The sequence below is a fragment of the Ipomoea triloba genome, chromosome 2 (assembly GCF_003576645.1).
Source record: "Ipomoea triloba cultivar NCNSP0323 chromosome 2, ASM357664v1".
Taxonomy (NCBI): Eukaryota; Viridiplantae; Streptophyta; class Magnoliopsida; order Solanales; family Convolvulaceae; genus Ipomoea; species Ipomoea triloba.
Genome location: NC_044917.1, coordinates 1,554,139 through 1,579,878, shown reverse-complemented (window position 1 = coordinate 1,579,878; position 25,740 = coordinate 1,554,139). Strand labels below are relative to the sequence as shown.

Below are 25,740 nucleotides of genomic sequence, written 5' to 3'. Positions count from 1 at the left end.
GCGCGGAAATAACGAAACGGTGTCAAAAGACGGAGTATGTAATATTGTAACTTGTAAGGCTCGAAAAACGGCAAAGTGGAAATCGTACTTCTCAAACGTTTTCTCCCTTAATGCTTTATTGTTTTTCTGTTGTCTATTGCCCGCCTTAATCGAAAACCCTAGAGATTGAATTACAGAGCGAGCGGGAGAGGGGGCGGGAGGGTGAGCGTTTGCAGAAGATGCCAAAGAAAGATGCTGCGAGGAGAGAGCTGTTGGATCGATGGAGAGGCATCGAAGAGGAAGACGACGACGCCGATGGCGACTTTGGTGCTCATAAGCGCCGTCGTCTTCACCAGCTCAAAGAAGAGTGGTTTGCCGCCTGTTCTCAAGACTTTAATTAATTTCTGGATTCAACATTCTTCCACTTCGCAACTTTCCTTGTTTTTTGGTTTGTTTTGTGTTTGAATAAAAAAAAAAACCCTGTATTAATGCAATCTGCTCTGATCATAAAGAGGTATACAGAAATGAGATCCTATCCTGTTAAAAATAAATTTAAACCTTAATGCCAGTACGATAGCACTGAACTTAAACCCAATAATGTGATAGTATGGACTGAGACTAATCGTTCGCAACAAACTATAGCTAAAGCTCCCACTCCGACACTCCGTTGCTTTTTGATCAATTGCTTTATCTGCCAGTTTGAAGAAAACACCATACAGATGGAAACACTGACAGCTGACCTTTCAGGATGCAAATGCTGCAAGAATTTAGCCAGTGAAATAATGCTGAGACTGGACCAACATTTGTGCACCGGATTGCGTGTTGGTAACATTTTGACAAATTGGAAACTGGAGTTCCTAATGGGGAGAATAAGATTGGAAATTCATTGTTTCTTATTGAATTTGACTATTGCCAATACACACAGCATAACTAATGACTTTGTGTTATTATTAAATTGTAATGTGGCTCAAATGAATGATGAATGGGAGGGAATATACAAGTCATTTTCAACTCATTCATGAAGTGAAAAATATATACTCAATCGAACTTGCTCAAATCTGCCAAATTTTAATGATTTGTTTTAGTTTGAGCTGATTTGCAGTGCAGTGATGCACTTCTTTTTCTGTTAATTAACTTGTAGCATTTTCATATTAAATGCAGGTTTTCTGATGCTTTCAAATTCTTGATCCACTTGCCAAAATTAGATCACATTTGGTGTTGTTCTTGGGACCTGATGGGACCTTTACTAGAGACATTCTATAATTATTATAAAGATGAGCATCGTGATTCTCCTCTAAAGCTTCTATGGAATAGAGTTTCGGAAGAGTTACGCCATTGCACTCAATGTATTTGCCAATATCATCAAGCCCAAGAGATGTATAACACAGAATATGAGTCAAGTTCAATAGGTCCTCTTCTTGATGTATTGCGCACTCTGGATGAAGAAAGAATAAGTCAGCACCTAAAAGAAATCAATGCAAGAATAGCTCACGGAGATTCTGTTTTGGGGAATGACAATGGTGAAATTGTTAGTGTCATGTTTGAGGTATTGTCAGTTCCTCTTTCTCAATTCTGTACATTGTCTCTTCCTACTGAATCATACTAAAACTAAGTTATGCTGCTATTCTGTTTGACTTAATACTGTTTTTGTTTTGTCACATAATATAGCAGCACATTGTTTTGTGAAGAAAGATCTAATTCAGCACAAATTGGAACCACGATCTTTGCAGGGCTATAAGAAGCCTAATGCTTTTTCTGTTCACAGAAAGGCAAAGACTATGAATAACTTGCAAAATCTTGTAGCATATATATTTATGGGAAGGAATAAAATCTTAACTTGATGGTTACTGAACTTCTTTGTGAACTAGGTAACTAAATTTAAATGAAAAAATGTAAAATAAAATAATGGTGAATTGATAATAAATAATGTGTGGATTGTGGAATCATTAAAATCTACAATGATAAACTATGTCCTAATGTTTGTAGAAATCAATTTTATATATAAAAAAAGAGTTGGTGACTGGGTTGACCTCACATCATAAGTACCCTTTCAATGGCATCCTATACTCTCACCAACTTACTGAACTTCACTGAGTAGTAAGTTGTTCAAGCCATTTATTCAATCCAATTAGTATTCTATGTAGGAGCGGGAGGGGTAAAAATTCTGGAATATTTTTGTTTGATTTTGTCATATTATGAACTGTTTACGTTTTGAAATAAATTGTGTTGTCATGTTATGCTCATATCTATATACACAAACACACACATACTAATACATGTCTTTCTCTTTGAGTAACAGGTTTTGATGTTTCCCATCTTGTTAGATGATGATTCTTTAGCAAACGAATTTCAAATATTCATTGAGGCAGTTGATGACTCTCATGAATTGACCCTAGGTGGTCACCAACAATATCCGGTGTGCCTCACTTTTGTTCCCTGGCTTTTGCTTAGTTTGTAACTTTGTATCCTGTTACATGTTTGGCTCATTTTGTTTCTACTTCAACATTTTGCTTTTTAGGGAGTTTATGCATTGCTTTTTTTGAAAAATCGGAGAGCACGTTCAATTGGTTTCCGATTGGCAGGACAAATGAATAGATTGAGGTATTGTTTTATGGTAATTTTGTAATTTGTATTGTGATTTGTGAAAGTATGTTGCAAGAGTCTCTGACTTTACTCATATTACTACTACGGTGCTACCTCTCATCACTAGTGCATAGATCTTTGGTCTGTTTGTCATCAAGGAATTGACCAAGGGACTGGCTGTTTATTATTTACTATATGCATGGAGTATTGAACTTTATATTCATGTTTGAGTGTTGTGATCTAGCATATATCTTTGGGCTTTCTTGACATTGCTATTGTTATGTTAAAGTTACATTTGATTAGTGTGCTTTGTTGCTATCATCACCACACAAATCAATATGCATGCATTATCAACATCTTAATTGGACATTTAGAGTAAACAGACTTCTAGGGCTGTAATGAATAAAAGATATTAGGGTTAAATACTGATAGCTCATTTTACTGATTTAGATATTATGTATCACATTTTTGTCATATATGATATTTCTGAAGCACATACGGTCAAGCTGAACTTATACTGGGTTGTCTCATATATTCAACGGATATGGTTAGTGTTTGAGCTTGGCTGAGGTAAATATACAAGTCATGGTAGAGCATATTATTAGTCACTTTTGAGCTTTGTTTGATGAATGGTTCATATCATTTACACCCTTAAATACTCACATTGGACCTACTCAAATCCCCTGTAATGTTGAATTGTTACTGGGTGATATGATCCTCTCTTCCAGCCTCATTATATTATTTTGAGTGGCTTTTTGCTTTGTCTCATAGTATTCCTAGTGTCATTTCTTAGACTAGGAATCTATCAGAAAATTAGAAAAGGTTAAGACCGTGCTGGCTTACTCGTGTTAGATTAAATTATTATCATAAGTATCCCTTGAATGTTTTGATATATGCACAGATGTCTCCAGGATGTACTTCAAAGTTGGCAAAATATTTTGAAAAGACCCTTTACACCTGTTGGTTGTCCACCCAGTGATTAATGTTTGCTTAGTTTCTATTCACAGGCAATCAATTGACTTGGATCCATTGCAGCCTTTGCTGAAGAGATACATCAGTTTCTTGGAGACAGAAATCTCCTCACCTCCTCAGACTTCTAGGCCTAGGGTCCATCTGGAACGATTAACTGTATGGCTTGGAATCAAAGCATTGTAGGAAGCAGCTGGTTTTTTTTTCTCACTGCATTTAGTATTTATCCTTACTCTCGTTTTCTTAGAATTAATGGTCTTTCTTTTATTTGTGTCTTGAAGGCTTGGATTCTTAGAGCCTCCAGCATTTGAAGAAGGAATTTTAGATCGCTATCCCATTTTCCTGAGTCTTGTTCTCAACCATATTAGTGATGATTCTCCTGAATTTTCTTATGCAGTTAATTGCTTGAGATTGCTTTTTGAAATGCTTGGTATGCTCTTCTTTGTTCCATATTTTCCTTTTCAAGTTACTCAATTACTTCTTATATGCTGATATATTTATAACTGTTTTATTTCAAGGGTATAAGCTTTGGTTGAGGACTACGTTGTCTCCAAGTGTAATGCGGAATACATTGCTGGGTCAGTCTTTCCACACAAGAAATGAAAAGAGCCATAAAGAAATTTTTGATCTTTTCCTGCCTTTTCTGCAGGTATTTCACCCTTCTGATATTTCAATTTGAAAGGCTTTATTATTTTGCTCCTCTTTGCATATTAGCATGTAATTGTTAACCTTAAGAGCTCTAGTGTAGTGGCTTTATATGTCTGTTATTGCCATTATTTTGACTTGTTTTCTGCTGTCTGCTATATGACCTTACGAGTTTCAAACTTGTATAAATGTCTGCTTCAGTCTCTTGAAGCTTTACAAGATGGTGAACATGAAAAGCAGCGAAGACATTTCCTTTATTTTCTCCTACATCAGGTCACTGCGAGCAGCAACTTCAGCATACTAATGAGGAAAAAGGCTTGCCAGGTTGTTGTCTAATCCTGTAAATAAAGTGTGTATTTTTCCAGTGCTTTCCTAGTATTCATTGCAAGCTTGTGATTTTGCAGATAGCTTTTCTCATTGTTCACCGAGGTTACAAGATGAACCCACCAAACCCACCTTATGAATGCGCACATATGTGGTGTGTATTTTATTTAATTATTTTACATGCTATATAGGACTTTGTCCTTTAATATTGATTCTGCATTGTTGCATCAGCATTTCTTTTCCAAACTGATCTAGGAATCTTTATCTCAACAACTTATAGCAAGACTCATAAACATTGGGATATAAAACCTTAAAATTTATTTCTTTACCTTAAGAAATCATTAGTTGTTGTTGTTTTATATATATTGTTTTTGTCTGTTCACATTAAATTACTTATTGTCCTACTTCACTATGTAATTTGTTTCTTTGATTTTAATAGATCTTAACATTTTAAAGCATGTGTTTAACCTAGCAACTTATATTAGGATACATTACCTTTCTTTTGGTTTAATCCTTCAGCTATATTATATACATTTTTTCACTTCCATTTTCATTTGTAGGGGACCATCCCTTGTGTCCTCTTTGAAGGATTTGTCACTCCACAGTTCTCTTCGACAGCCAGCCTTTGATCTTATACAAACTATTATTGTGTCTGATGCTTCAGCCATGGTAGCTTCAATTCTGAACTCCCAGCTGCATGCAAGTAATGAAAGAGGCATGCCTACCAATTTTGATGAAGATGACGATGAAGGGAATTTGTTAGATCATGATATTGAAGAAAAGGATGCCACTTGCTGGAGTGAATTCTGTGTGCAGTCTAAGATGACCTCAAGTTTATATGGCAGTTGGATGTGCATCCCAATGTTATGGTTTGAGGTTTTAGTTGAGATTGATCCTTTAGTCCTCCCAGTGTCAATTGCCAAGGCAGTCTTTTGGGCCTTATCTCGCCTTGCTATGGTAGAACCAGAAAATAGCTCAGAAAGGTCACTTTCACTTGAAAATTGGTTGAAAACCTGCACTTCAGAAATCTCTCATGCTTTTGGTTGGAAGGTTCCATCTGGCTCCAATGATGGTGGAGATGGAATGGTATCAAAGAATTCTGTTAATGTCTCAACAGTATGTAAGCCCCTTGTGAAGACATTCAAGAGGTTTGCCATTTAATCCTGTTGTGGCATGCTGTTAATGTTTCATTAACTTCAGTTGAACAAAGATTGGGTTCATGATTTTTTACTAAATGTTAATTTCAGATTCAGCGTAGATTATATTTCTAGAATGGAGCGAGGAGAGCTAAGGAAACAGTGGACCTGGGAACCCATGATGGGCAACAGCTTAATACTTCTACTTGTGGATCCCAATGATGTATTCTTCTCATTCAAGCAATTTTTGAAGTGAACTATTTCCTTTCTCTGCATAGTACACCCAAATTTAACTTAAGGTTTCACTGACCATCGCATTTGTCTGTTTGCCGCAGAATGCCAGGCATGTGGCTAGATGTATTCTTGAACAGGTCTCAGACACACGAGGTCTGACTTGTGGACTGCAGTTTCTCTGCTCTAGTCCATCTTCATTGGCAGCCATCTTTGTAGGGTTAAGACATGCTTTGAAACTGGTAAGATCAAGTTAAGGAATAAGATTTCTCTCTCTGTACTGTTGTGACTGCAATAGATATACTGGGATGCAGGGTTAGGGTGGGGATTTATTTGTTTATATTTTTTACTCTACACAATGTTAACTGCATTGTATAATCGTACTTTTCCTGTAAGAAAGTAATCTGAGTCCTTTGGATGATCTTATGCAATAATATACTGGTCTGATCCATCATTTGTTTGTTTTGCAGGTTCAGTTGGACAGTGTTCTGTCAGACTTTCAGTCTTTGCATCATTTATTTTTTGTTTTCTCTAAACTACTTAGAGAAGGGAATTCTTCTGCCAAACCCGTGGTTGGAAGTTCATCAGAGATGTCTAATATATCAAACTTTTCTTCGCAAGGTGGATTTTTAAAGCAGCCAGTTTTTGATGAACAACCTGGTAAGGTGATTGGACAGTCATCAGTTAGCTATGCCTTGTCGGAGAAATTCAGTTGCCTACTATCAGAAATTGCATGGCTTGCTATTGGGAAGTGTTTATCTGAAGGAAAGGCAAACATGGACCACAAAGCATCTCAGGTGTGGACTTTGTTATGATTACAAAATATTTAATTTCTTTGCTTTCCGTTTTAGCAACAGTCATTATTTGTTTCATTTTTCCAGATGGTCCTTTCTCTTTGGGTATCTAGAGTATGCTTTCCATTTCTTCAGTTGCAAGAACTGCAAATTGCAAAATATTTAATTTCTTTGCTTTCCATTTTAGCAACATGTATTATTTGTTTCATCATTCCTGCTGATCCTTTGTGTTTGGGTATTCAGAATATGCTTTCCATTTCTTAAATTGCAAGAATTGCTCTTGTTACAGTTCAAATTGCACATTTGCACCATGCTTTATCAGAAACAATAAGTAAAATGAAAAAAATAATAATATTTTACTAGTCTTAAGCTTCTTGATGCTCTCAATATGTTTTTTAAAGGTCTAGAATTGTTTTCAACAATGTGGTTATTGACTTTTGGTGAAAGGCTGATCATTGGTTAAATTAACCTAATTCTGCAGTAAAGAATGCACCACAAAGAAGTCCTAAATGCCATTTATTCAGGAATAAAAGTTTAAAATTTAGAGTGACATCCTAACCAGAGACTTTCTTTGAGAATGCCACTAAATATGTGATTTTTCCGCTTTTTCTTCTTCTCTATGAATCAGATGACCTGCATCCGCATACTAGAGATTCTTCCAGTTATTCTTGAAAAGCTTCATGGAAATTTAGCCATGGTATTCAACAGTGCTATTGGTTTAAAATGGCTCTGTGATTTGATTGATTGGGGAAAGTCCTCTCTTCAAGTGGTGGTCAGATATTGGAAACAGACATTTATTTCTTTGCTGGGACTGTTAAAAGGATTCTGCAGTGGGATCTCTGCTTTGGCAATTGTGGATATTGAGAAACTTATTTCATGTGGTGAGTTCCAATTTATTTGATCATCTCTAACTTTCATGGTTATTCCTACTTGTGAGTTAGCTCATTAATGCCATCAACTTTTAGCTGAATTTCATATTGATGAATGCTATTCGGTGAATTGCAGATAAAACTCCTATAGAAGAATTAACCGAACAAGTTGCACGCCTTTCAGTATCATTAATGAATAAAGGTTCCTTTGATGTTAAGAAAACAAATGTGAGCCGTGAACATTCTTCTTTCAAAAAATTGTTACCAAGTGGTGATTGCTCAGCTGCAAATGCACAAGCTTCTTCTGTGGATGTTAAGAAATTGCATGTTTCTGATACAGATGTATTGGCTGGCAAGGTGGGAGGTGATTTAATAGTTCTTTCTGATGATGAGAATGAGCCAGAAACTCCTATTGAACATTCTTCTTTCAAAAAACTGTTACCAAGTGGTGATTCCTCAGCTTCAGATGCACAAGCTACTTCTGTGGCTGTTAAAAAATTGCTTGTTTCTGACTCAGATGTATTGGTTGGCAAAGAGGGAGCTAATTCTATAGTTCTCTCTGATGATAATAATGAGCCAAAAACTTCTATAAGTAAGGATGTTAACTCTTATTTTGGGTCAAGTCAAACTTTGTTTGATGACAAAGTTGTTTCAGCTAATGCTGATGGACAAGTAGTGTATCCTGGTCCAGTAAAGGCGACTAATTCCAGAATTGATAAGGCCATGAAACCTGTAGTAGCTTCTAAGCCTGGGCCAGAGTCAGACATGGTGGAGGGTGGGACTGCAGCTTTCATCAAGTCAAAGGTTATTCACGAAAAGAGAAAGGGTGTTGATACCAAGCTGTTGAGGGAGCATACAAAAGATTTGATGACCCAGCCTAGTTCTACTTGGAAAGATTCATCTGATGAAAGTATGATTTTCAAAACTAAGGAACAGAAAGACAATAAAGAGGCCATAGAAACTGGCGTTACAGTTTTACAGGAGCTTGTACAAGATAGTGAAATTGATTTGGAGTTTGGTTTTTCCAAATTAGGTAGGCGCCGACAGACATTAACTATAAAGCCAAGCATTTCTGGTCCTAAACGACAAGTCATTCAACTTGATTTGCCTGTGAAAAACAGATCTAGCCTATTTAGGGTGGATGGCAGAGTGAAAAGGTTTAAATCTGCAAGGCTTGATGACTGGTTTAGGGCAATTTTAGAGTTGGATTTTTTTGCAACAGTGGGGTTATCAGTGACGAGTGAAGAGGACGATCAAAAGTTTAACAAATTAAAGCAGGTTCCTGTTTGCTTTGAATCAGCTGAAGAATATATTGAAATTTTCCGGCCATTGTTGGTGGAGGAATTTAAAGCACAATTGCTTAGTTCATTTCAAGAGGCTACTTCAGTTGAAGAGATGTCTTGTGGCAGCTTGTCTATAATGTCTGTTGAGAGAATTGATGATTTTCATATCATTCGTTGTGTCCGTGATGATTTTGATAATACTGGATCTAAAAGCTGCTTAGAAAATGATCTTATTTTGCTTACAAGGCAACCACTGCAAAATTCTGCTCCTGATGTTCATATCGTTGGCAAGGTATTTTCATCCTTTTCTGCTATCATTTGAGTATGTACTTTGTGGCTTTGGGTTTTATGAACTAGGCCCAAAACACCTGATGCACACCTTTGGCTATTGTTTTTGCTGAAGCATGCATATCTTTTTGTAGGTGGAGAGGTGTGAAAAAGATAATAAAAAAAGATCAAGTATCATTGTTGTCAGGCTGTATCTTCAAAACAAAGCTTCTCATCTCAACAAGGCTAGAAAGCTTCTAGTTGCACGCAGCAAATGGTGCATTAGTCGCTTGATGAGTATTACACCTCAACTAAGGGAATTTCAGGCATTGTCATCAATAAAGGAAATCCCTTTGTTACCTGTAATCTTGAACCCCACCAATCATGGCCATAGTGCAATTTGCAGTAATAATCTTAGTAAACTGTCACGACCATTACATCAAGTCTTTAAAATGGAATACAATGAGAGCCAGCAGGAAGCCATCAGTTCTGCTATTGGGCCTTTTGATTTGAAAAAGGATTTTGAATTGTCTCTGATACAGGGCCCTCCAGGTATGTTGTTCTTATCTACTTACACTTTCTAGTTTCTTGCTCATCTAATTTTATTTTGTTTTATGAACTTCTGCAACATAAATACTTACTCTTGATATGATCTTTTAACCTTGTTTACGCTAAGGTACTGGAAAGACCAAAACTATTCTGGCCATTGTTAGTGGCTTGCTCTCGTTTTGTAAGATGAAAGACACCAGAACACTGAGTGCTGCTCCAAAGCCCACTAGTCTGTCTAGCAGCACTTCAAGACCACATATTAGTAATGCTGCTGCAATTGCAAGGGCATGGCAGGATGCTGCCTTCGCTAGACAACTGAAAGAGGATGTAGATAAGGACAAAGATAACATGGGAAGCTGCAGTAGAGGACGGATCCTCATCTGTGCACAATCTAATGCTGCAGTTGATGAGTTAGTTTCAAGAATAACCAGGGAAGGCCTTTATAATAGAGATGGAACTATATATAAACCATATCTGGTTAGGGTTGGTAATGCTAAGACCGTTCATTCAAATTCCCTACCATTCTTCATTGACACTCTTGTTGATAACCGTATGGCTGAAGAGAAAATGAATGTGAATGATGCGAAGAATGATATGAGTAAAGACAGAGTGACCGTTCTGCGTTCTAATCTAGAGAAGTTAGCTGATACTATCAGATCATATGAAGCCAAGCGTGCTAACTTAAGAGAAGGAAATTCTGATTCAAAATCTCTGTTTGAAGGTGAGGCTTGTAATGCTGATGGTATGAAGGAATTATCTGGTGCAGAACTTGAAGCAAGGCTGAGAGTATTATATGGAAAAAAGAAAGAAATGTATACAGATCTTGCCGCAATTCAGGCACGAGAGAGGAAAGCTAATGAAGAAACTAAAGCCCTTCGACATAAATTGCGGAAAGCTATCTTAAAAGAAGCTGAAATTGTAGTCACCACTCTGAGTGGATGTGGTGGGGATTTATATGGGGTGTGCTCGGAATCTGTGTCTGGTCAAAGGTTTAGCAGTTCATCAGAGAGTGTTTTGTTTGATGCAGTTGTTGTGGATGAAGCTGCCCAGGTATAAAATCCCCCCCCACCACCGCACAGACACACAGATTATGTTCAGTCATTTGTCTGTTCCTTAACCATATCTAGCCACTTCATAATTCTCCTGTGTACTACAGGCACTGGAACCTGCTGCTCTGATTCCACTTCAGCTCTTAAAATCAAATGGGACCAGATGTGTGATGGTATGTTGATTGCAATTATCTTTTCACAATTATATAAAGGGTAAGAATCTTTACTGAATGATAGTTTCTGGGCTTGAAGGTCGGAGATCCTAAGCAGCTTCCTGCAACAGTTCTTTCAAATATTGCCACCAAATATTTTTTCCAGTGTAGCATGTTTGAGCGCTTGCAGAGGGCTGGACATCCTGTGGTCATGCTCACTGAGCAGGTATTAATTGCTCTGCCATTCACTTAAGCATTTTACACTTGACACCTTGCTGGCCTCATCATGGAAAACTGTGTTAGTGTGTCGGTGTGTTTTAGATAATCTTTTTAATTAATAAAAATAAGTAATTATCAAAAAAACTGTATTTTCCTGAATTTTTTTGTTCTAATAATTGTACTGTCCTTTAATAATCATGGGCTCAATCAAGAACATTTTTATAGGTGACATTAAAATCATTGGAATAGAAAAAGTTAATCATCTGAAGAATGTAACATTTTTTTGTTTTTGTTATATTTGGATTTCATACATTTTGGTGGTTCAATAGTTTTTTTTGGGTGATTTGCAGTATAGAATGCATCCTGAGATAAGCCGCTTTCCTTCTTTGCACTTCTATAATGGAAAGTTGCTAAATGGCAATTTGATGTCTACCAAATCTGCACCGTTTCATGAAACAAATGGTCTTGGACCCTATGTTTTCTTTGATGTTGTTGATGGCAAGGAGCTCCATGGAAAGAATTCTGGCACTCAGTCACTCTACAATGAGTGTGAAGTCGATGCTGCAGTTGAGCTGTTAAAATTTTTCAAGAGGAGGTATATCTTCCTTCTATCTTATATTGCACAGTATTTCCGCTCCTTTCATTAAATATTGCTTTTCAATCTTTACTTAGGTATGCATCAGAGTTTGTTGGTGGAAGAATTGGTATCATAACACCTTATAAGTGCCAGCTTTCTCTCTTGCGTTCACGATTTTCCAGTGCATTTGGATCTTCTGTCACAGCAGAAATGGAATTTAATACAGTGGATGGTTTTCAAGGTCGAGAAGTAGATATACTTATATTTTCCACAGTAAGGGCAGCTGGAGCATGTTCCACTGACCAAGGATATTCTTCCAAAATTGGATTTGTTGCTGATGTGAGACGGATGAATGTTGCTTTAACTAGGGCAAAACTCTCTTTATGGATCTTTGGTAATGCTAGGACATTGCAGACAAACCGAAGCTGGTCAGCTCTTGTGAAGGATGCAAAAGAAAGAAATGTGATCATATCAGCTAGAAAGCCATACAGTTCTATATTTAAGTCAACTTCAAAAGAAAACCGCACATCAGAAAATCCTGAAACTCATTTGAAAATTCAAACCCATACTGAAATGGTTGATGACATGAATGATGGTGCTGATCAACGTAAAAAGACCTTGAATAGTAAGTTTGATAGGAAAAGAAGGCACACTGATATTGGACCTCCCACTAATGTTGCAGCATATAATAGTAAACATGATGCCAAGATAAAGAAGAGAAGAGCAACTGATAATTGTGATTCATTCAAGAAGGATCTTGTGTCGGCAGCAGTTGAGAATAGTGATGTAAGAAATTGCAAGCCTGCAAACTCTACAGTTGGGGAAAATCACGGGGAGACTAGTGAAACATTGGAGAAAAAGCCTCACAAGAAACAGGTTAACAATGATAAAGCTGATAAACAAGGGGCAAGGTATAGTGATGTGAGAAATTGCAAGCCTGCACAGTCTGCGGTTGGGGGAAATCAAGTGCAGACTAGTGAAACTTGGGGGAAAAAGACTTGTGACAAACAGATTAACAAGGAGAAAGCTGATAAGCAAAGGGATAAGAGCACTGACAAACTCGGGAGTTCTTTGGAGGATATGGAAAAAGTGAGGGATAAAGGTCTGAAACATTCAACATTAATTGCATCCAAAAGATATAAAGAACCTTCAGACAATGCAAGCCCAAAGGGGACAGATGGAAAATATGACAATGGAGTTAGGACTCAAGTTGAGAAAGCCACAGTTTCAGAAAGAAAACAAAAACGGGATGCTGTTGAGGCACTTCTTTCTTCTTCTCTTATATCTTCAAACAAGCCTAAATCTTCAATAAAATCATTGCCTGCAAAAAGAAATTCTGCAGCAAATACTGAAGGCCCTGGAATTAAACCATCAAAGACAAGAAAAGGTGAGGTTTGTCAAGTTCTTTCATTGAAGTTCTATGTTAATTTGGGCTTACTCCATTCTAAACAAACCCAGTAGGTTTTTGATTAGCTATTGTCTGTTGACCTGTAGTGCTTGTAATGTTCTAAATTATCTATCTGCTTCTGATGTTTTTGTTTGTTACTTTTTTATTCTGAGAGATTTGTGCTTCAATTTCCAAGTGCATAAGGTATTAAAGACTTGCATGACTATTATCTGCTTCAGGCTTCATTATCTTCTTGTATCTTAAACGCGACTAATATCTAGACCTTCAAATGCATCATGCTTTTTTTTTTTTTTTCCTTAAATATCCAACTATATTCTAATATGGAAGTTTGCTTTGAACTTTCAGTGTAGGCCTTCAGTAGAGATCAAGGTTCCTATTATAGTGGTGCTGCTCCAAGGCTCGCTGTGATTCATGCACTCTTGCCACTTGGAAAGCATGGTGTGGATGGTGAAAACAGTAGCATTCTGGTTAGAATTCCATACATGCTACCAGAGATTGAAGGCTAAGAGGTTCAGAAATGGTCATAACCAGTCAAGAAGAGCCTTTTTTGATCACCAATGAAGCGAAGAAAGCATGATGCAATGGAGTCACCTTGAGACAAAACCTTGTTTTTCTCCTTGGCACACAAGGTAATTTCTTAAAATATGAATTCCCTGGCTGAATATCTATAATCATCTGGGAAAAACGTGTGCTCCCGCCCCCAATTTTTAGATTTTTAGAATTACAAAAACCCAAATTGATATTATAGTTGGAAAATTCAGAAGAGGGGATATGAATGGAAGGGAGAGGAATGAAGTAACCCCTCCAACCTCCCTTGATGGGTTTAAGTATTTAAGTAGTGCTAGTGTTAGACCTAATAGGAAATTCTGTCAAATCCGTTTGTGTACACCATGTAAAAGTGTTGGTGATGAAAATGCAATGTGAGTTTGATCAGTGCTTGAGCCTTTTTGGGTATTGCATTGTGGGGCTTTAAATACTGGTTGGAGCACCACGGCCTGGGAAACTGAAACTAAGACAAATATGAAAAACGACAATGGAGCTTTCTGAAGTACAATACAACTTTGGACACAGTTGCAGCCTCGAAGAAGAATGGTACTATCCTTGTTAAACATTGCCAATGTACAGTAGTACACTGAACGCACACAGCAAGAAAATTTTTGAGCCAAGTTTCGTTCTTGTTCACCAGTTCTCCTGATTCACTGAAAGCCTTTCTGAGGTAATTATTGGTGCTGCAATTGATTGGATACACATTCTGGTATGTAATGTATATATTAGTTTTTTGGTGCATATAACATCTGAACGTGACCCAAAGTATATATTTATCTTTGAAAAAAGGAACGTGTTTTCCAAGATTACCGTTCTTCCTATAGTTAATTTGGCTGCCTTTATTTATGGTATATGCTCAATATGCAAAACAGGATCATACGTGCAGATTATAGTGTACACATTTGTGTTGCATTTTTTTATTATTACTGATTATATTTTGCATATTTAGAATTTTTGTTATGCATTTTTATGATTTCTAAAATTTGCTATTCAGTTGCATTGATAAGTATGTAGTTCGCAAATTTATTGTTTGTATTGTGCACTTTTAGAATTCTAATTTTTAAACATTATTTTTAGGTTACACTCGTAAATATCATAAAATGTGTATTTTGTAACTTTGAATGGTGCAATTTAAGTTTTAAGTTCTACCTGGGCGTAAGTTCATACTTGATCCAACCCCTATTTTGCAAAACACTTTTGAATCCAAATTTATTTAAAGTAGTTGGTTGCAAGTTTCTACCATTGCATTTGCTTCTTCCAGAAGGAGCCTGCCGTTCAATTTCTCAACCAACTATTACCAAAAAGTACCCTTTCAAAAGGAGCACTACATTTGCTTCTTTTGGAAAGAGCACTTTCGATAATAGTTGGCTGAAAAATTAGACGACAAGACCGAATGTGATACATTCATGTATAATAATTATAGGGCTTAGAGTAAAATATATTCTTTACAAAACAATTACATAAATTAGTATGTATATTGTCAAATTCTTCTTATTTACACGAACTCTAAAAAAAAAACAAAACAAAAAAAAGCGAACACACAAAAGAAATAAAATAATCTTTTAATATTTTATGGAGGTAATGTGTAAAGTGTAAACTTTCCCCTCCTTACGAATCAAATAGGTTTATACTTTATATTACATACCTCAATTTTATCCAAACACAAAATCTAACATACCTAACAATTTAACATTCACAGCAAGCAAACATTTATTAAGATAATCTAACATTAGGTGAACCAAACACACCTTAAATGCCATCATTGTGATTTGTGATGGTCACAAACCAAGATCATGTCATGCACATCTATAATCCTTATGCATTTCTGGGACAGAATATAGGCATTCCTTGTTTTCTGAATTTAATAAACTAAATGGCATCATTGTGATATCGCCAAGTAAAAATCTACTTGTTCTTAAAACTAGTCAGATCAAGCTATTGGAGTGCCCATCATTACCACCATAAGATTTCAGTTCAAACAGTCAGTATTGATTTGTCAGAAGCAGTTGAACAGCCCAAATTAACAAGTGCTTAACAATCTTAATATAATTTCAACTTTCAAGACAACACCATAAAAACATACCTTTGAAATCCAAAAGCAGTGAATGCTTGGAGAGTATTTGGTATGATTTACATTACAGAGCACTGCTCCAGCTGCAAGCCTGCAAATACTCTTAAAACACATAAGCAGGTTGATCATATGCTCGAGTACTGTTTGCAATGAGATGCAATCATAAAATCATATGCATCTCTAGGCAGCAAAACCCACAGCCAAAGTTAACTTCTAAAAGCAGAGAGAGAGAGGATCTAGAATAAATTTTAATTATCTTTTCCTTTTATGATCAAAGAACTTCAGCTCACTAGGGGAATTTTCACTCCAAACTACCGAAGAAAGAAAGATTAGAAGTGAATGCATACTCAGAACAAATCAAAACTAATATAGAGACAAATAATTGCTCATCATCACAATTTAAACCAAAAACTGAAACTCAAGGATTAGATTTAGTAGCAGAGCGAACGGCATTCCAAACGTTAACAGCAGCACCGGCGACATGGGGGAAGAGCTGAACAAGTGCGCCAGAAGCGACCCCAATAGCTAGGGTTTGAGGATAGCTAGGCTTGGAGTCCATTTTCATGTCCAGGCTGATCAACCTCGAGTTTATCGACTCCAGCTTTCTCGAAGTAGTGCCGGCAGCGGAACCGGTGGCGCCTCCATTTTCTCTGGAAGTTACGGCCATCCTGAACAGAACCTTCTGGAGATCCTCAATCACCTTTAGGGAAGCCTCTTCGGTGCCCATACCCTGGGACTCGTAGTGAGATATCATCTCCTTCGGCCCCGGCATTTTTTTAATCCTCTTCTTCTTATCATTCCCTTGGCCGCCGCCGGCGTTGCTCTCTGCCGCCGCCGTTGAATTCCCGAACTTCGGACGCTCCATTTGAATGTACAGACTTTTGTTTGGATAGAATGAAAAACCCTGACGGAGGGTTTTACAGTGAAGAACAAAGGATAAGGTTTTGAAGGCTCCATTTTAAGATTTAACCTCCTCTATTTATAAATAGGGCAAAGCAAAAATGTTACGGAATATTAAATTTGGAAATTAAAAAAAAAATAGAGTTTATCTACGGTAATTAATTAAAAATTAGATGAATTAATTTACAAATGATATTTTAATTTTAAAAAAATTACCATACGGAGAAAGTTACACGAGTCGTCTCCTTTTGAAGGATGCAGTCTCTGTCCCAAGAGCAACGGTGTTCTTCCGTGGATGATGACGATGACGATGATGTCTCAATTTCTTTAATTTCAGACGTCTACTCTTAACCTCAACACCAAATTGTCTTCCATTCATCCTATGATGATGGTGGCGGTGGCGGTGGCGGCTGTGATGATTATGATGACGACTACTATCCATTTCCTTCGTAATCACCTTTCTCTTTCTAGAGACGCTTGCATCTCTATCAGAGCCGCCTCCGCTGGTGGAACTTTCACTGGTCTCGACGTCGGGGAAGTGGCGCCGTCGCCGTCGGCGGCGGTTAACGCGCTTAACGTTGGTTAGTTTATGCCAGAAGAAACATGTCATGCACCCCAGTGCAGACCAGTAGGCCTTGCACGCGGAACAATACATTTTGCAGACAGATTTTCCTACGCATTGGCATATCCCCAATTTGAAAAAGAGGTAGAAGAACAGCAAAGCTGGACATGGAGAATCGTCATCAGTTTTCAACTCCAGCAAATTAAACACAGTAATTGGATTAAGAAATCGAAAAAATCACCGGTAACTATTACGGAGTATTACTTATGTAGCAGAGAACCAGAATCATGAACAGCCTCATCAAATCGGAGACACAGAGATGAGTTATGAAACAAGTAATATCCCATACTCCGGAACAAACTTCCCTGCGAAACTCATTCAATTAGGAATTTATGGTTAAAGAAAAAAGATGAGATTATTTTCAAAGGAAAAATACATACTCGCATGATCCTCCCAGCATAGCCTTTAAGGGAGCAGCCAAGGCATTTCCGAAACCATCAGCGGCCTTGCTCAGAACGTCGCCCATATTATCTCTGCAACAAAAGGAAGAATGGGTGAAGAGAGACAGAAACAGAGCCACAGTCGTCAAGCCCAGGCATCGGTTTTGAGCGGTTATGTCTCAGGGAGGGATGATGGCAGTGTTAGTGGGCCTAGGAAAGGAAATATGGCCCAAAAAGTAACAAACTAATCATTAATCATTAGAAATTATTACAAGTATTGCAGAGAGCGAGCAAGAGCTAGTGTGAAGGGGGAAGGGGAACAAGTATCCTTTCCACTCCCATAAACTCTGCTGCGAACTCCTCGTCGTTTTTGCCTAGCATATCTTTCAATTTACAATCTACATTTCTACGCCTGAGCACCCAATATCTGGGTTTTATCTTCTTCTCTAACGAGTAGCTGAAGTATCTTGGATAATCCACCACTTCGTTTATCGACTTTCCCATTGTGTTCTGTAGGAATTCAAGCTTCGGCCTCAAAACTTCTTCAATGCTGTACCCGAGTAATGGTGAAAATCTACGGACCATGAATGATACGTCCCGCTTTGAAATCCCAGCATGCATCAAATACTTTATCCTGTCCAAATTGCGATAAAGTAAACAATTTTGATTTCGTATCAAATCTAGGCAAATAACTGCCACTCCCAATCTCCCATTGCCACATGCAGCACACAAGTAAAGATCTTTACCTTGGAAGTAAAGCTTCATCGACATCGCATACTAAGAACTCAGGATATTTCCTGATAACCCTGGGGAAATGATGCCTAGAAACTCCGATATCATTTAGGAAACCAAGCTTTCTCTCAAGAGTTTTCTCAATGCTTGAAGCAAAGAGTTCAGGGCAGCGAACAAGTATTCTACCAATGGTATCCTCATCAACTTCCAAATCTTTAAGGAAGCAAACCACCTGGATATGGAAGTGAAATTTTTTATCAAGATCAAGAACCTTAGACATGAAAGAGAAAAGCCAAGTTAAACAATTGCAAGTAAACAAAGACTTATCAAACAAACATAATTAAAAGATATCAAAGTTGCAAAAGATAACTATTCCCCATTCTATCCTATACATCAATGTCAAGGACTTTGGTATATCTTAAAGGTGGGGTACTGGAGCTATAGTGTGTATATGTTAGCACAGGGAAAACTATGTGGTAGGAAGGAATCGTAATCAGCACATTATTGCAATGGAAGATTGATTTACAGATGCTACAAGTGTCTAAACTAATTTTATTGATTTACTTGCTTGGTTGCTTTTAAATATGTCCCTTACCTTGAGGAAGTCCTGAGGTTTCTGCACCAATAGCTGAGGACTTGTAGCAATAACCTTACCCAACTTCTTGTTTATGATGCCCAAGTCTTGAAATTGTTCAAGCATCAACTTCAGCTTGTCAACTGAACAACCTAAAAGTAGTGGCCATCTTTTAATTGCACGGGCTACACTAGCATTGGGTACCTGCTAGGAGAAAGTGCTCCAGTAAAACAAAAGAAAAGCAAATAGAAAAATTGGCCTGTAAACTAGATCAGGAAGGAAAATATGGGGAATGTGCAAGACTGATTTTCATATTGTAATAAATTACAAAGTGAAAGTGCAGAAGAATAATAATGTACGGAGTACAACATACTTTAGAGCTTTGATAAAAGGACAATGGTTGTAAATGGTAATTCAAGAATCTAGTACCTTCTCCCTATTGAAGAAATCTAGGATCCTCTCATAGTTTTGCAGAATGCTTGCAGAAAGAATCCATGGATACTTGAGTAACATCTTGCCAAAATCTTTGTCAGTTGCACCAACCTGGAAGACATTTCAGAAAATGTTCATTCACTAGGAGCAATACCTTTTGGTTAACCCAATAATCATATAATATCTGACATGCAATGTAAAACAACCATTTAAGAGACAGACAGAGACAGAGAATTCTCTTAGGTTTATAGTTGGGGCAAAGACCTTTTAGTTTTAATGAACCAATTACAAGACAAAGTTAATTTAAGTTTTTCGCCTTTCTAAATACTCCATTAAATGTAATAATATAAACTTTGGGAATTAGATAGAATTGCAAATATGAAACAAAAACATATTGCTTAATCCTACGAAGAAAGCCATACTTTAAGAAAAGAGTGTAATCTTGGTCTTATGTCCTCTTCAACATCATAGAAAATAATTGGCGGAAAGAGTAGTAGAATTTGTCTCTTGAATCCATGGGCAATTCCAATTTCCTCAAGGAATTCCAGGATGGGCTTCATTTTAGTCTCCAAGGGCAGCAATAAAAGGCGTGGAAATGATTCAATAAGATATCGGAAAGAACCATCTTTGGAGCCTAGCAACTCTAGACCTCCACGCCTTGCTTGGATCTGTGTAAAGCATATAAGAATAAATTCTTAGGTATTTCTAAAAATCATTATAACACTGAAAGAAAGATCTAGGTATGACTTAAAATTATCACAGAAAGTCTGAAACTGATAAAATGAGAATTTAGGTGGATGAGTAGGAGATAATAAAGCTAAATGATCATAATAGCAAGAAGGCATACTCACCTTCTCAAAGAATGACAAGGTTTGTTGCACATCTTCATCAATAGAAATAGATAGATGCGTCATCATTCGCTGGGCACTTTTGCCAGTACTTCTTTCATCATCACTGTGAGAAAATAATACTTCCTTCAAATATTTAACCTATAATCAAATAAAAAAAATTAGCAAACTGCTCAAAATTATGGAAAATATAATTGATGAAAATCCAGAAGCCTTTGTTACACACACACACAGAAGGTTATTTCCAAATTGAATTACAATTGTTTATTACAAATTCACATAACCTACACAGAATGTGGGGGGAAACTCACCCCTCTCCAAATGAAAAATTTGTGATATCATAAGCTGAAATTACAACCAACTCAATTACAAATTATCAAGATAGAACGAGCAAAAACTCTTGGGAAAATTAAATGTACAGATTGAGAATCCATCTGTAACTAAACAATTAAACAGGCAGGGTGAAAGGCCATAAGCTACTTATAATTCAGTAATCTCATGACCATAATACAGACAATAAATGGATGCACAAAAAAAAAAGCCGATGTTCTGACGGTAATACCTTGCGAATGAGGTCAGGAAGTGTGTGGGAAGAGGAGAGATAGCGAGCAAGGTGAGTTGCAGAAGAGAGAGTGAGGCCAGTGCTCTCTAAGTAGGGAAGCATACCCTTATCACCTTTCTGTTGAGCCATTTCGTAGACCTTAGTCCTAAAAGACGGAGGTGGAGGCGGCGTTAGCTGTGAGTGAGGAACTGCGGCGGCAGAGTTGGTCCATGAATTCCACAAGGAGAGTTCGTCGAGGTCTTGCACACTGTCAATCAGCATCCGCAGGTAGTTGGGAGCAGCTAGAACGATCTCCATGGCTTCCTCCGTGGAAACCCCAAGTTGTTGAAGATAATCGCAAAGCGCATCCCTTGCTTCACCAATTTTTACTTCCTCTTCTCCTTTACCTTCCCCATTTGAAACAGACGAGGAGCACCGCGGCACCAACGGAGCAAATTTCAAATTCCGCCGGAGACGATAAGTATGAGGATAGGCTCTCTTGTTCAGAGAAAAAGAGATGGTGAAAATTGAATCAAAATAGCAGGAAGGCGAGCGATGGAAAGATATTTCACCAGTAGTTGGTACGGCAGCGAAGATGAGGTGATGAGAGTGAGTAGTTAGGTTTAGTAGGGAGGAGGAAGAGGTGGATATGCGATTGGGAAGCCAATTCCATGGCATTCTGCGGCGACGGCGACGGCGGCGATATCTCACCAATCAAAACTAATTCTGCACTCCCCTCAGCTGCAACTCTGCAAGTTCCCGCTTGTTCTGTAGTTCCCCATTTCGCGTGAAAACAGCAAGATATTTAAGCGTTACAAAAATAAAAATAAAAATAAACTTCCCAATATTTTTTTGACGAATTTTGAAATGAGTTGGGTTTTTTTAACAAAAAATTCGTAAATAACTATTGAAGGTATGCAATGAGAGTAATTCTACTCTTCCTGAGTAACAATTCATTAGTTTGTAATAGGTAAAACAGAAGACCATCAATAGGACATTGACAATAACCAAACTCGTATTACTTTTTCCATTCTATTTTATGTGTCGGATTTAATTAACGAAGTTATTTGGAATTTCAGTGAAAAATATAAATTATGAAATGTGGTTTTTTAAGGTTACACCTAAAGTTATTAATTGTTGTTAGATTGATTAGTTTTGAGCATTCTCTTCAAAATCGCATTCATATAAGGAGGCGAATGGTGTAATTGAGGGTGTAAAGTAAAGAGCTGCATCCGCTTGATATATACATAAAAGTACAAATATCGATACAATAGTTGATATAAACATATAAAAGGGTACACTTGAGTGAGACGGGTCAGATATTTAACATCACTAATCAAATATCTGACTCGTCTCACAGAGACCCGATCTCACACAAGTTTTTGCCTAAAATATTGAATATAGTTAGCAACCTTTTAGAGTTTTAGTCGTCATCCTGCTCTTTGATTTTTTTTAGTTCTTCCAAGACCTCCTTTAATTCCCACCTCTTGCCCAAATCTTCTTGGCAGCAAGCCAACCCAATCTTAAGCATTTTCTGCATCTCTCCGCGGCTGGCTTGCGTATCCCCCATCTCTTTGTCGAAAATGGTGTCGGATTGACCGCCGGCGTGGCCGCTCACCTCTAGCCCCGCGGCTATACACTCTATCCAGCTCGCTAGCTCGGAGCCGTATCCCGGGCACTGCATCAGGTAGTTGGCGGGGAACCTGCCGGTTAGCGTCTCTAGGATCAATATTCCCAGGGTCCACACGTCGGTTTTCCTGGTGGTGCGGCCCTGCAGTGCGTATTCAGGGCATTTGTAGGCGATCAGAACGTTGGGGAGCTGATCGAGGTTTACCACCGGCCCGAGTGTGTAGTCCATCATGATGGGATTGAATGACTTATCGAGAAGCACATTTGAAGACTTGAGGTGGCCGTGGTAAGTCACTAGGCTAGGTAGCTCGGTCTGAAGGTAGGCTAGCCCCTTCGCCACTCCTTTGATGATCTTCAACCGCGTTCGCCAATCAAGCCTTGAATCATTGCCTGTATGTATACATGCAAGGTTATTGGAGTTGGCAATTATATGCAAATGAAATATGTTATTTTCTCGGACTCGAAGGTATGTCCTGGATCAACAGACTGATCCTGTAACTTGAAATTTTGTGATTACTAAATTAATTGTTTGACGAATTTGGCTGGAGTTGCTCCAGTGGCAATAGCATATTGTAGGTGACTAGCCAAGCCAGTTTGGTTACTGGGTAACTACAAGATTTCAAGTTTAACTCTTAATGAGAAGCATACCTTCAGATAGACACGAGCTAGAGGAGTGAATATCAAGAGATGAAGGTGGATCATTGTATGCAAATTTAAGATTGAAGATTTACCATAAAGGTGGCTAGCCAAGCTGCCATTGGGGATATGATCAACCACCAAGAGCTTCTCTTCTTTTCTGTAATAATAAGCAACGAGAGGGAGCAAGTTGGGGTGTTCAAGCCTGCCCAACCGTCTCATGTGTTCATGGAAGTCTTCTCTCCCGACGTGATTCATATGCTTAAACCTCTTCACAACCACGGCCTGCCCGTCCATCATGAGCGCCTTGTACGAGGATCCCAAGTTCCCACTTCCCAACACTTCCGCAGACGCTTTCAGCAGGTCCTGCAGATCGAACATCAACCTGTCGCCTTTCACAAACGTCAACTTCCCTACGCCCGGCGTTGCTCCTCCGCCGGCTTTGGGAGGGGCAATAGTAGGGTTAGTGGTGTAGGCGGAGGGGACGACCGGAAGCACCATTTCCGGAGAGGTTGTCACGGCGGTGAAATTGTCGGGGTGATCATTGTAGGGCGAATAGCCTGGATCGACTCCTCCTCTGCCTTGGCTTCGGAAATTGTAAAGTAAAATTATAATCACCAAAAGGAACACAACAAAGGCCAAGCAGCAAATTACTATCAGCAGCAGTGTGTTATTTTCAAAATATGATTCCGCTGGATTGTTACTACTGCCGCCATTCGAACCCCCGGGATAGGTCGGGTGAGGAGTCGGGGCGGGTGGAGTGCTTTTCGGGTTGCAAGGAGTGTCCAGAGGCTTTCCACATAGATCCTTGTTCCCTGCACTCAATTAGGGTAAACTCAGCGACGCACGTAGAGTGAATGTATGGAAGGAATTGAAATTGAAGTAGGTAGAAGATTGAAAAATACCAGAAAAAATGGATGGATCCATAAGAGATAGACTGGGGGGGACTCGACCTTCGAGCTGATTGTTGGAGACGTTGAACAACCTGAGACCAGGGTGGAAGTCCGGAATGGTTCCGGTGAAGTGATTGTTCTCCAGCCTGAGTTCCAGGAGCCTAGGGGTGATTGCCAGAGAAAGAGGAATATTTCCGATGAAGTTATTATTGGATAAATAGACTTTCTTCAAAGAAGTCATACTGGAGAAAGCGTTGTCGGGGATCTCGCCGGAGAAATGGTTGTTGGATAGGAAGAGAGACTTGAGAGCACCGAGCTTTCTCCAGTCAGGCATTAGACCCTCGAAGGCGTTGTTCATGAAGCTCAGAGTGCGCAGGAAACGGAGGGGAGTAAGAGAATCAACGTCAATGTCGCCGGAGAGGTTGAGATTCTCAAGCTGCAGACCCCAAATGTCTCCATTATAACAAAGCACACCACGCCAGTTCTCGTTGTTGCCAGAGCAGGGGCTGGTGGAGGGATCCCAAGAGGCCAGGGCCCGGGCTGCCGTAATGCCATTGGGGCCAGCAACGAGGGAGTTTTTGAAGCTAATGAGGGCTTCGGCCGAGCTGTCAACCGGTGAATCTCGGTTGGTGCCTAATGATGATGGCGCGGCAGCGCATACATGTGACAAAAGCAATAACATTCCAATGAAGATGAACAAGAGGGGGCGTGATGACGATGATGAGGACGGGAAGATGGATGACATTATTAGCGGAGCAGCCACTCTTAGCCACCGGTTGCCTGGGTTGACAACCGCAGGTCCGGTGGCTTGCTGCACGCCCATCATCATCATCTACAACAACCACTACGACGGGGGAAAGATGGAAGGGATGTTTTGACCCAAGATTTTGTCAGCATTTGATTCTACGTTGTTATCTGTTTTTTACCACATTTTTCTTTTTTTTTCCCTAAAAGAAAGGTAGTTTTTGTCCAAGGGAGGAGCTAGTTTTTTTCCCACTTCTTTCTCCACTTCCGTGTTTTCTTTTGTGTATTCCCCTGTTTCTAAGGGCTTCAGAGTGAAATAAAACACAAAAAATGGTTATAGTCCACCTCACTTAGCAAAATCTATGCAGCACACATCACCAAACAGGCAAACACTATAGTTTATAGTTATGAACAATAAGGTAATTTTTTTAATACAATATCCCAACATCCTGACAAAAATGAGAGATACTACACACATGAATCCAGGGAAAAAAGAATAATAATTTGTTTCCTTTTTCTTTCATATAGGAGAACTGGAGAAGGATATGAAATTAACAAGATATGAGTGAGTGAAGACCTTAACTTAAAATTGAGTACGTGCAAACTCAAAATCTACTCCAAACCTAACATTTAGTGTCGTTAAGCCGGTTGCGAAGCTCCTCTACGAGATTATTTCTAGGGACTGGGTATTCTTTAGCTGCGCTGACATCCTTTAGTTTAACAATTCCTTCACTGAGTTCACGCTCGCCAACGATTACTATCCAAGGAATCTTTGCCTCTTTGGCTCGATCAAAGTGCTTTGTCACCCTTTTGTTCACCAGGAACTCGGCTTTCAGTTTTGCATCCCACAGTTCACTGGCTATTTCAGATGCTAAATTAAGGTCATCACCCAGAATGCTAACAAGAACTTGAGTTTTGCTTGCCCGGACCTGAAAATTGATGTAAAATGAGTAAACTGTTCCTATAGGAGTTCAGAAATATGATTTCTAACATATCTCAAAAGCAAATACTCTCACACTATGCAACTAAGCTCAAGATGTAAAAATAGCATATTTTATTTTAAAACAAAAAAGGGGTTTTGGTTCTTTCTCTTCCTCTTTTTGTTGGAGAAAGGAGAAAGTGAAGGGGGGGGGGGGGGGGGGGGGGATTCCAACAAAG

The 25,740-nt window shown here is 38.6% G+C and overlaps 6 protein-coding genes across 8 annotated transcripts in view; 1 reads left to right on the top strand and 5 right to left on the bottom strand.

Moving 5' to 3' along the window:
- Positions 1-40: 40 nt before the first annotated feature.
- LOC116006112 lies at positions 41-14,386 on the top strand. Its single transcript, XM_031246393.1, has 22 exons — positions 41-349; positions 1,141-1,525; positions 2,279-2,395; positions 2,498-2,580; positions 3,570-3,713; positions 3,813-3,961; positions 4,050-4,180; positions 4,378-4,500; positions 4,581-4,654; positions 5,061-5,648; positions 5,748-5,859; positions 5,972-6,109; positions 6,338-6,664; positions 7,290-7,542; positions 7,667-9,105; positions 9,236-9,632; positions 9,757-10,679; positions 10,786-10,851; positions 10,931-11,056; positions 11,400-11,644; positions 11,722-13,013; positions 13,380-14,386. The coding sequence occupies exons 1-22, from the start codon at positions 219-221 to the stop codon at positions 13,382-13,384; spliced, it is 7,248 nt and encodes a 2,415-aa protein (XP_031102253.1). The 5' UTR covers positions 41-218; the 3' UTR covers positions 13,385-14,386.
- Positions 14,387-15,080: 694 nt separating this feature from the next.
- On the bottom strand, positions 15,081-17,697 carry LOC116010518. Of its 2 annotated transcripts, none has more exons than XM_031249961.1 (4): positions 17,554-17,697; positions 17,378-17,478; positions 16,768-17,274; positions 15,081-15,742 (listed from the first exon to the last, which is right to left on the bottom strand). In XM_031249961.1, the coding sequence occupies exons 1-3, from the start codon at positions 17,637-17,639 to the stop codon at positions 16,781-16,783; spliced, it is 681 nt and encodes a 226-aa protein (XP_031105821.1). In that variant the 5' UTR covers positions 17,640-17,697; the 3' UTR covers positions 15,081-15,742; positions 16,768-16,780. The 2 variants fall into 2 exon arrangements, with proteins under 2 accessions (XP_031105821.1, XP_031105820.1); XM_031249960.1 differs by lacking the exon at positions 15,081-15,742 and adding an exon at positions 16,540-16,626.
- Positions 15,884-16,697, bottom strand: LOC116010519. The gene has a single exon (XM_031249962.1). It carries the CDS (start codon positions 16,514-16,516, stop codon positions 16,070-16,072), a length of 447 nt encoding a protein of 148 aa, XP_031105822.1. The 5' UTR covers positions 16,517-16,697; the 3' UTR covers positions 15,884-16,069.
- An 81-nt stretch (positions 17,698-17,778) lies between the features above and the next one.
- LOC116010517 (transcription termination factor MTERF4, chloroplastic) lies at positions 17,779-21,446 on the bottom strand. The gene is made up of 7 exons (XM_031249959.1): positions 20,702-21,446; positions 20,143-20,280; positions 19,714-19,959; positions 19,289-19,402; positions 18,881-19,063; positions 18,300-18,517; positions 17,779-18,187 (listed from the first exon to the last, which is right to left on the bottom strand). The coding sequence occupies exons 1-7, from the start codon at positions 21,356-21,358 to the stop codon at positions 17,851-17,853; spliced, it is 1,893 nt and encodes a 630-aa protein (XP_031105819.1). The 5' UTR covers positions 21,359-21,446; the 3' UTR covers positions 17,779-17,850.
- A 446-nt stretch (positions 21,447-21,892) lies between these two features.
- On the bottom strand, positions 21,893-24,867 carry LOC116008373 (pollen receptor-like kinase 1). The gene is made up of 3 exons (XM_031248680.1): positions 23,851-24,867; positions 23,041-23,760; positions 21,893-22,699 (listed from the first exon to the last, which is right to left on the bottom strand). Exons 1-3 carry the CDS (start codon positions 24,668-24,670, stop codon positions 22,104-22,106), a joined length of 2,136 nt encoding a protein of 711 aa, XP_031104540.1. The 5' UTR covers positions 24,671-24,867; the 3' UTR covers positions 21,893-22,103.
- A 117-nt stretch (positions 24,868-24,984) lies between these two features.
- LOC116008347 (histidine--tRNA ligase, cytoplasmic) overlaps positions 24,985-25,740 on the bottom strand; it is a 7,066-nt gene continuing 6,310 nt past the window's right edge. The window contains exon 7 of one of the 2 annotated variants that reach the window (XM_031248677.1): positions 24,985-25,511. In XM_031248677.1, the coding sequence (XP_031104537.1) occupies positions 25,206-25,511 (306 nt within the window). In that variant the 3' untranslated portion in view covers positions 24,985-25,205. Of the gene's footprint in view, positions 25,512-25,590; positions 25,715-25,740 lie in introns of those variants that run through there. The other variant, XM_031248678.1, reaches the window with a different exon arrangement.

Excerpts from the sequence above, each read along its gene's own strand:
- LOC116008373 (XM_031248680.1), bottom strand. The coding sequence starts at position 24,670 with ATGATGATGATGGGCGTGCAGCAAGCCACCGGACCTGCGGTTGTCAAC. Across the intron at positions 23,761-23,850 it reads GGATCCATCCATTTTTTCTG|GGAACAAGGATCTATGTGGA; the intron begins GTATTTTTCAAT and ends AATTGAGTGCAG. Across the intron at positions 22,700-23,040 it reads CTTGGCTAGCCACCTTTATG|GCAATGATTCAAGGCTTGAT; the intron begins GTAAATCTTCAA and ends GTATACATACAG.
- LOC116010517 (XM_031249959.1), bottom strand. The coding sequence starts at position 21,358 with ATGCCATGGAATTGGCTTCCCAATCGCATATCCACCTCTTCCTCCTCC. Across the intron at positions 18,518-18,880 it reads AACCTCAGGACTTCCTCAAG|GTGGTTTGCTTCCTTAAAGA; the intron begins GTAAGGGACATA and ends TTCCATATCCAG. Across the intron at positions 18,188-18,299 it reads GATGAAGCTTTACTTCCAAG|GATAAAGTATTTGATGCATG; the intron begins GTAAAGATCTTT and ends CAATTTGGACAG.
- LOC116006112 (XM_031246393.1), top strand. The coding sequence starts at position 219 with ATGCCAAAGAAAGATGCTGCGAGGAGAGAGCTGTTGGATCGATGGAGA. Across the intron at positions 350-1,140 it reads CACCAGCTCAAAGAAGAGTG|GTTTTCTGATGCTTTCAAAT; the intron begins GTTTGCCGCCTG and ends TATTAAATGCAG. Across the intron at positions 1,526-2,278 it reads TTGTTAGTGTCATGTTTGAG|GTTTTGATGTTTCCCATCTT; the intron begins GTATTGTCAGTT and ends TTTGAGTAACAG.
- LOC116010519 (XM_031249962.1), bottom strand. The coding sequence starts at position 16,516 with ATGGAGCGTCCGAAGTTCGGGAATTCAACGGCGGCGGCAGAGAGCAAC.
- LOC116010518 (XM_031249961.1), bottom strand. The coding sequence starts at position 17,639 with ATGGGCGACGTTCTGAGCAAGGCCGCTGATGGTTTCGGAAATGCCTTG. Across the intron at positions 17,479-17,553 it reads ATGCTGGGAGGATCATGCGA|GGAAGTTTGTTCCGGAGTAT; the intron begins GTATGTATTTTT and ends TGAGTTTCGCAG. Across the intron at positions 17,275-17,377 it reads TCTGGTTCTCTGCTACATAA|CTTTGCTGTTCTTCTACCTC; the intron begins GTAATACTCCGT and ends CTCCATGTCCAG.